The 9,474-nt window shown below is 48.3% G+C and overlaps 1 protein-coding gene across 7 annotated transcripts in view; it reads right to left on the bottom strand.

The window, feature by feature from the left end:
* Positions 1-486: 486 nt before the first annotated feature.
* Positions 487-9,474, bottom strand: part of GYPC (glycophorin C (Gerbich blood group)) — a 46,242-nt gene continuing 37,254 nt past the window's right edge. For 3 of the 7 annotated variants that reach the window (XM_033231823.1, XM_033231824.1, XM_033231827.1), the window contains 3 exons: positions 6,945-7,001; positions 3,360-3,416; positions 487-1,209 (listed from right to left, as the gene is read on the bottom strand). In XM_033231823.1, the coding sequence (XP_033087714.1) occupies positions 1,013-1,209; positions 3,360-3,416; positions 6,945-7,001 (311 nt within the window). In that variant the 3' untranslated portion in view covers positions 487-1,012. Of the gene's footprint in view, positions 1,210-3,359; positions 3,417-6,893; positions 7,002-9,474 lie in introns of all 7 variants that reach the window. The other 4 variants (XM_033231822.1, XM_033231821.1, XM_033231826.1 and 1 more) reach the window with 2 other exon arrangements.

The following is a 9,474-nucleotide window of genomic DNA, read 5'->3' as shown; positions in this document are numbered from 1 at the left end:
GGCCAGAGGGGTCAACCAAGTTGTTCAAGGTCCTGGGACCAGGAAAGGGGAGCTGGGACCCAAAGCCGGGGAGTAGAGCTCTGCACCACGGGGTATCTTGGTCACTGTGACTGGAAGGACGAGATTCACTCATATTTTTGGATCAGGTCCATTTGTTCTAATACTGCACCTTGGAAAATCAGCACTTCAGCCGGTGCCCTGGCTGCTGGGACAGGCTATTTCTAGAGGGACATTTCACCCTCCCTTTTGTTTTGTGCAGCTGGTGCTCCTGTAGGGAAAGGAAAGCTGGTCACTGTCCTTCCTCCCTTGGCAGGCTTGGGAGCCGCTTGTACCGGCTGTGCTCTCTGAGAACTGGCCCCCACAGGAGCCAGAAATGAACTGTCCAGGCCCCGTCAGAGAACATAACATTGCACAGGTGAAAAGCAAGCCCTGGGTGGCGTTTATCTTCCCCTAGACAACTACAGTAATACTGTTGGACTCTGAATGCTCAGTTACATTTCAAATTTATTTCCAATCGTTTTGAGCTGGATCAATGGGAGACAAAGGTACCTTTTGGCTCTGGCACCTGCTGTTCCCCCCAAATGTCAAGGACTGACATTTGATGCCATTATCCCCAGTCAGCACACAGATGACTTATTTCCTTGCTTCCCCAGCCCCCGGGTACCCCGGCACCCCCTCTCCCTCAACAAGGACTTTCCTGCCAGTGAGCTGATACTGTCCTGCACTACCCAGGGGGCCCCATGTGCCCAGATTTTCTCCCACCTCTGCGAAGCAAAGGGTGACCTCTGGGGTGGCCACCGCCTCCCTGGGTCCCTGGGAGAGGCCTCTTGCAGCGCGAGTCCTCCTCTGTTCCTCCCTGGGCAGGCACCTAGTGTTTCCAGGTGCATATCTCGGGAAGGAGCAAGTGTTCTCTCTGTCTGCCTGGTGGTATCAGTAGGGGTGCTGGGCAATGGGGTATGTTTTTCCTGATGGAGCTGGAGGAGGCATTCAGGGAAGTGAAGTCTGTTGTCCCTCAAATAAAGTACTCCTTTCTGCTATTGTCACCAGCATCTTGGAGGGCAGGGTCGCCCTGCAGGGCTGCATCTGCACTCTCAGCAAACTCCGTGCCCTTGGCCTCATTGGTGTGGTACGTGCCCTTGTGCCGGTACATGTAGTGCAGCAAGACGAACAGGAGGCAGACTAGGACGATGGCCACAACGGCGATCACGCCTGCAGGTGGGAAGAGGTGCAAGGGTCAGTCTGAGGCAGAGGCCCTGGGACCTGGGATGGGGGTCAAGACCCACAGGGGTTGTGTGAGGACAGATATGCTGCCACAACCAAAACAGATGCTCCTTGATTTGTGATGGGGGCCAGGTTCCTGTAAGTCCATAATAAGTTAAAAAATACTGTAAACGAAAAATGCATTTAATACTCCACACCTACTGAGCATCAAAGCTTGGCCTAGCCTACCTGAAGCAGGCTCAGAACACTTACATTAATCTAAAGTTGTGCAAAATCATCTGACCCATATTTTATAATGTAGTGCATCATACTATATATTGCCAGCCTGAGAAATGGTCGAAGTTCAAAATTCAAAGTATGGTTTCTACTGAATGTGTTTGTGTTCACGCCATTGCAAATTCAAGAACTCATAAGTTGAACGATTATACATCGGAGACAACTGTACCAACGCCAGACAGGCCAGTTCATTCCTTCCCCATGCTTCACCAGCCTGTTGTGTGCTGGCCCTGTAACCTGTGCCTTCCTAAAATGATCCTCCTCTCCCCTTCTCTCCTCTCCTTCCTTCCCTCCCTCCTCTTTTTCTTCCCCACAGTTCTGCTACTAAGCATTCTGCAGACAGTCTAGAATCATATCCCAGGACTGAACCTTGTTTGGATATTTTCCATTATAAAACCAGGAAAGTCCCAGAAAACAGGGCAGAGCTGGTTGTTCTATGTACACTATACAGGGGGAAAAAAGATGAGGCTATTAGCTGTGCTTGGGACAGGTTGTGTGGTTTGTGTTTTTCAATGGCCTGATGGCTGCTCCTCACCCTACCCTGCTCCCATTCCCTCTTGGGGAGTGAGGACTGCAGCGAATCTGCAGGAGGAGCAGGACGTGGCCACACAAAGGACTGAAGTGGGAGAGGGTAACGCAGAGGATAGCAAGGTGCTGGTTATGTGTGGGTGGGGGAGCAGTCACCCCTCACTTCTGCTGGGACTCCAGAGGGATGGGGAAATACAATGTGAGGTGGCTGAGGAGGGGTCAGATCACTCAGGGCCTTGAGAGTGATAGGGCAGCAGTCTCATGGGGCAGGGCTGTTTTGAGTTTAGGCATTTACTTTTAAATTGCAGAACAGGTCTCTGACTTTTCTTAGAATGCAGGTTTATTTGGAGGCCTTGGGGAGGGACTGCTGAAGAACATGGAAAGTCTGAAACTGCTCCCAAGTCCCACCTTTATAGAACAATTTCCTAAACTTCCTACTGCCTTCAGGGGTACAATTCTGTCTGCATAATGTTAATAATACCATCTAATTAGCCGGGTGTGGTGGCGGGCACCTGTAGTCCCAGCTACTCAGGAGGCTGAGGCAGGAGAATGGCATGAATCCAGGAGGCGGAGCTTGCAGTGAGCTGAGATAGCACCACTGCACTCCAGCCTGGGTGACAGAGCGAGACTTCGTCTCAAAAAAAAAGCTCAGTGATGCAATGAGTTGGAGAATGCCAGGTTACACAGAGTCCAACAGGTGTCTTTGACTGCTTGCTGCTGCTGCTTTTTCTTTTTAAATTGTACATGTTTCCTGAGTTATTAATAAACTGCTGAGAAGTGTGGATCTCAAAGAAGGTCGCAGAGCACACAGCACCTCCCAAACTTGGTTGTTCTTGAAACACAGTTTGCAGTCACAGCCATGACCCGTGGGCAGCCACTTGCTCAGGGTTCAAAGCAAGGCAAAGGCAGGCTCAAGTTTCCTTGAGGATGGAGGGTTGGGGTACATGGACCCAGGGCAGAAAATAATGTGGGATGAGGGAGATGGTGGAGAAGTGTAAGTAGCCTGGTCAGTCTACCCTCATCCCACCTCCACCCTCAACCTCCCTCACCAAAGCTGCTGCCTCTCCAGCCCTGAGTTCCTGTGAGTCAACAGCCCTGAGGAAGGCTGATAAATATATATACAGATATGTACCATGTACATATGTATGTATATGTCATGTACATATGTATGTATATTTACTAGACTCCTCCATTTCACATACAAAACTACCTCTGAAGGAGAGAAAAAATGGCCACAGCCACCCCTGCCCAAGTCCTTAGATCAGTTCTACCTGGATGTTTTCACCAAGGCCCCCCACCCTGGCTGCTTGAAGGGCTCTGTGATGACAGCTCACCTGCAATGATGGCAATGTCCGTTGTGGTGAGGGCATAGGTCACTCCTGGATAAGGCCCTGTGAACAGAGGACAAGAATCTGAGGTCAGACAGGAAGACTCTCCATGCCTAGCAGCACCTTGTCCCAAGCTGCATCCTTTACTCAGGTGTGAGCAGCTCTGTAAATGGGCCCAAGTAAACAGGAGCAGTGTGGTGCACCCACTGAATCCTAGCAGGGGTGCCCAGACCAGGAACCAGGCTCTGCCTGGTCTGGGATGGAACTCAGGTCACTCCAGGCCCATTCGAGTTCTCTGCTGTATGCCGGCACTGAGGGTGGTGCCTCCACCTGGTAGATGCTCAACAGTTATCTTGGTGTGTATGAAGGCAGGGACTCTTGTTGTGTTTATGACAGAATGTTTGTGGAGTATCTGATGCTTCCACCAGGGGTCTCAGTCCACTTTGTGTTGCTATAGCTGAATACTTGGGTACTTTATAAAGAAGAGACGTTTATTTGGCTCACAGTTCTAGTGACTGGGAAGTCCAAATTGGGCAGCTGCATCTGGTGTGGGTTGCATACTGCTCCCACTCATGGCAAAAAGCAGAAGGGGAGCAGACATTTGCAAAGAGACCACAAGGTCATATAGAAAGCAAGAGAGTTTAGAAAGGTGAATTTGGTTTTATAACAACCTGCTCTCAGGTAACTAATCCAGTCTCGTGACAGAAAGAACTCCCTCCCTTCCTCAAGGGAGTATTAATCTATGCATGAGGGATCTGTTCCTATGACTCACATATCTCCCACCAGGTCCCACCTCCCATCACTGCCACATTGGGAATCAAATTTCAACATAAGCTTTTGCAGGGTCGAACCACATTGAAACCATAGCACCAGGTGTTGCTTTAGCTGTCTTCTATCTACTGTATCATGCCGTCTTCACAGCCATCCTATGAGGTGCCTGGTGTTATTGGCCCATGTCACAGGAAGAACACCAAGGCTCAGAGATGTGATGTGCCCATGATCACACAGCTCATCCAGTGTCATGTCAGGACTTAGCCAGTGCTCTTGCCTCTGGAGTGGACGTTCTCTCTTGGAGAAGCCCTTCTTGGGGCTCCTGTCTGAGGAGTCATTCCTGAAGCCCTCCCATAGGTCTTTCCATTGACTGTCCTGTGGGAAGAACCAGTCTATGACACTATCCAAGTTACTGTGTGCATTTTTTCACAGCTTAATGGCCTGGCCAAAGAGGGCTGGGATGTGTAGGACATTGGAGACCTGCATGTTTCCTAGAGCTGCTGCACAGAATGCCTTCTCTACTCTGGGAGATGATTGTGAAGAAGGATTTACTGGATCACAGAAATATCAGTGTTAACATAGGAAATCCCATGTTCCCATTACAATGGTTCTGCATAATAAAACAGAGAAGGATGCTTCATAATAGTCATTTCCACTCAGAAAATCACTTTACATATAGTGCTGTGAGGTCATTCTCCCCAGTGCAGCTTCCAAATGCCTCCCTCTTATAAGAAACTAGTTGCTGTTATCAGGAGTCATAGTGGGTGAGGGAAAAGCAGACTCCTTGCTAGGGGTCCACAGTAGGAAGCGGGTGGGCCTAGGTAGGGGTGTCTCGGGCCATCAAGAAGCGTGAAAGTGGGGAGGAAGGTAAAACAAGGCATCGAGTCAGCAAAGGCACTCAGTGAACACACCAGGAGTCAGGGCCTGGGGAGCCAGGAACCAGGCAGGGTGGAGGGTCCAGCATTCACAGTGCTTCTCAGTAGCAAGACCTGAAGCAGGAGCCATAGCAAGTTCAGGTGGGTGCTGGACTTTACTATAGAGTGTGAACAAGTGCAGCCTCCAATTTAGTATCTAGCACCTAGTAGGTACTCAATAAATGTTCACTGAATGCATGAGTAAATGCATGCATATATAAATGAATGGATTTAGTGGTGGGCTTCTAGACTTTTCTAATCACCAAGCACCTCAAAGTTCAGAAAAAAAGAATAACACCTTGCTTAAGTAGGCATAGATGGTTATAGAAGCTCAAATATCCAGAACTGCCCTCAGAAATTTTCCAGCATGTCTTTTGACAATTTGTCCAACAGAAACAGGGTTAGAAGAGACTGTTATTTCCTCTTCCTTTAAAACAACTAATAATTGCTTACTAGGTGCCAGGTGCTGGTCTCAACATTTAATGCATTTTGACTCAGTCCTTGCAACAGTTGCAAGAACCTTGCTTGGAGCTTATCCATTCTAAAACCAGGAAAGTCCCAGAAAACAGGGCAGAGCTGGTTGTTCTATGTACACTATACAGGGTGAAAAAAGATGAGGCTATTAACTGTGCTTGGGACAGGTTGTGTGGTTTGTGTTTTTCAATGGCCTGATGGCTGCTCCTCACCCTACCCTGCTCCCATTCCCTCCTGGGGAGTGAGGACTGCAGCGAATCTGCAGGAGGAGCAGGACGTGGCCACACAAAGGACTGAAGTGCGAGAGGGTAATGCAGAGGATGGCAAGGTGCTGGTTATGTGTGGATGGGGGAGCAGTCACCCCTCACTTCTGCTGGGACTCCAGAGGGATGGGAAAGTACAGTGTGAGGCGGCTGAGGAGGGGTCAGATCACTCAGGGCCTTGAGAGTGATGGGACAGCAATCTCATGGGGCAGGGCTATTTTGAGTTTGGGCATTTACTTTGAAGTTGCAGAACAAGCCTCTGTCTTTTCTTAGAATGCAGGTTTATTTGGAGGCCTAGAATGCAGGTTATTTGCTGAAGAATATGGAAAGTCTGAAACTGCTCCCAAGTCCCACCTTTATAGAACAATTTCCTAAACTTCCTACTGCCTTCAGGGGAACACTTGTGTCTGCATAATGTTAATACCATCTAAGAAGAAAAAATGCTCAGCAGGGCAATGAGTTGGAGAATGCCAGGGTACACAGAGTCCAACAGGTGTCTTGGGTTACTTGCTGCCTCTGCTTTTTCTTTCTTTTTAAATTGTAGATGTTTCCTGAGTTATTAAAAAGCTGCTGAGAAGTGTGGATCTCCAAGAAGGTCCCAGAGCACATAACACCTCCCAAACTTGGTTGTTCTCGTAACACAGTTTGCAGTCACAGCCATGACCAGCGGGGATCCACTTGCTCACAGTTCAAAGCAAGGCAAAAGCAGGCTCAAGTTTCCTTGAGGATGGAGGGTTGGGGGGCATGGACCCAGGGCAGAAAATAATGTGGGATGAGGGAGATGGTGGAGAAGTGTAAGTAGCCTGGTCAGTCTACCTCACCCCACCTCCACCTTCAACCTCCCTCACCAAAGCTGCTGTCTCTCCAGCCCCTGAGTTCCTGTGAGTCAATAGCCCTGAGGAAGGCTGATAAATATATACCCAGATATGTATGATGTATGTATGTATATATATTTACCCAGGGCTAGACTCCTCCATTTCACATTCAAAACCACCTCTGAAGGAGAGAAAAAATGTCCACAGCCACCCCTGCCCAAGTCCTTAGGTCAGTTCTCCCTGGATGTTTTCACCAAGGCTGTCCACCCTGGCTGCTTGAAGGGCTCTGTGATGACAGCTCACCTGCAGTGATAGAAGTGTACATTGTGGTGGGGCTGTGCGATAAGACCTCACCGTCAGTGGTGGTAATGTGCATTGTGGTGGAGGCGGAGGTCACCCCTGGATCAGGCCCTGTTAACAGAGGACAAGAATCTGAGGTCAGACAGGAAGACTCTCCATGCCTAGCAGCACCTTGGTCCAAGCTGCATCCTTTGTTCAGGTGAGAACAGCTCTGTGAATGGGCCCAAGTGGACAGAAGCAGTGTGGTGCACCCACCGACTCTTAGCAGGGTGCACAGACCAGGAACCAGGTTCTGGTTGGTCACTGACTAGGATGGAACTGTTTGAACCTAAACCACCAGGTCATTCCATGTCCATTCGAGTTCACTGCCGTATGCCTGCACTGAGGGTGGTGCCTCCAGCTGGTAGGTGCTCAACAGTTATCTGTAGTGTGTACGAAGCAGGGACTCTTGTTGTGTTTACGACAGAATGTTTGTAGAGTATCTGACGCTTACACCAGGTGTCTCAGTCCATTTTGTGTTGCTATAGCTGAATACTTGGGTAATTTATAAAGAAGAGAGGTTTATTTGGCTCACAGTTCTAGTGGCTGAGAAGTCCAAATTGGGCAGCTGCATCTCTTGAGGGCCTCATACTGCTTCCACTCATGGCAAAGAGCAGAAGGGGCGCAGACATTTGTAAAGAGACCACAAAGTGATACAAAAAGCAAGAGAGTTTAGAAAGGTGAATTTGGTTTTATAATAACCTGCTCTCAGGTAACGAATCCAGTCTCGTGACAGAAGGAACGCCCTCCCTCCCTCAAGGGGCTATTAGTCTATGCATGAGGGATTAGCCTCGATGACCCAAATATCTCCCACCAGGTCCCACCTCCCATCACTGCCACATTGGGAATCAAATTTCAACATGAGCTTTTGCAGGGTCGAACCACATTGAAACCATAGCACCAGGTGTTGCTTTAGCTGTCTTCTATCTACTGTATCATGCCGTCTTCACAGCCATCCTATGAGGTGCCTGGTGTTATTGGCCCATGTCACAGGAAGAACACCAAGGCTCAGAGATGTGATGTGCCCATGATCACACAGCTCATCCAGTGTCATGTCAGGACTTAGCCAGTGCTCTTGCCTCTGGAGTGGACGTTCTCTCTTGGAGAAGCCCTTCTTGGGGCTCCTGTCTGAGGAGTCGTTCCTGAAGCCCTCCCATAGGTCTTTCCATTGACTGTCCTGTGGGAAGGACCAGTCTATGACACTATCCAAGTTACTGTGTGCATTTTTTCACAGCTTAATGGCCTGGCCAAAGAGGGCTGGGATGTGTAGGACATCGGAGACCTGCATGTTTCCTAGAGCTGCTGCACGGAATTTCTTCTCTCCTCTGGGAGATGACTGTGAAGAAGGATTTATTGGATCACAGGAATATCAGTGTTAACATAGGAAATCCCATGTTCCCATTACAATGGTTCTGCATAATAAAACAGAGAAGGATGCTTCATAATAGTCATTTCCACTCAGAAAATCACTTTACATATAGTGCTGTGAGGTCATTCTCCCCGGTGCAGCTGCCAGATGCCTCTTTCTTTCTTTCTTTCTCTTTCTTTTTTTCTTTCGTTCTTTCTCTCTTTCTTTCTCTTCTTTGTTTTCTTTTCTTTTCTTTCTTTCTTTGTTCCTTTCTTTCTCTCTCTCTCTCTTTCTTTCCTTTCTTCCTTCCTTCCTGTCTTCCTGTCTTCCTTTCTTTCTTTTCTTTTTTTTTTTTTCTACTTTCTTATAAGAAACCAGATGCTGGTGTCAGGAGTCATAGTGGGTGAGGGGAAAACAGACTTCCCGGCTAGGGGTCCACAGCAGGAAGCAGGTGGGCCAAGCTAGGGGTGTCTGGGGCCAGCAAAGAACTTAGACGTGGGGAAGAAGATAATACAAGGCATCGAGTCAGCAAAGGGACCCAGTGAACACACCAGAAGTCAGGGCCTGGGGACCCAGGAACGAGGCAGGGTGGAGGGTCCAGCATTCACAGTGCTTCTCAGTAGCAAGACCTGAAGCAGGAGCCATAGCAAGTTCAAGTGGGTGCTGGACTTTATTATAGAGTGTGAATAAGTGCAGCCTCCAATTTAGTATCTAGCACCTAGTAGGTACTCAATAAATGTTCACTGAATGCATGAGTAAATGCATGCATATATAAATGAATGGATTTAGTGGTGGACTTCTCGGCTTTTCCAATCACCAAGCACCTCAAAGTTCAGAAAGAATAACACTTTGCTTAAGTAGACATAGATGGTTATAGAAGCTCAAATACCCAGAACTACCCTCAGAAATTTTCCGGGTGAAGACAGCATTTCTTATGACAGTTTGTCCAACAGAAACAGGGTTAGAAGAGACTGTTATTTCCTCTTCCTTTAAAACAACTAATAATTGCTTACTAGGTGCCAGGTGCTGGTCTTAACATTTAATGCATTTTAACTCAGTCCTTGCAACAGTTGCAAGAACTTGCTTGGATCTTTTCGATTCTAAAACCACGAAAGCCCAGAAAACAGGGCAGAGCTGGTTGCTCTATGTACACTATGCAGGGTGAAAAAAGATGAGGCTATTAACTGTGCTTGGGAC

This window comes from Trachypithecus francoisi, unplaced genomic scaffold (genome assembly GCF_009764315.1).
Source record: "Trachypithecus francoisi isolate TF-2019V2 unplaced genomic scaffold, Tfra_2.0 Lachesis_group13, whole genome shotgun sequence".
Taxonomy (NCBI): Eukaryota; Metazoa; Chordata; class Mammalia; order Primates; family Cercopithecidae; genus Trachypithecus; species Trachypithecus francoisi.
Note: the sequence above shows the minus strand (reverse complement) of the source record. Positions and strands in the feature narration are given on the sequence as shown.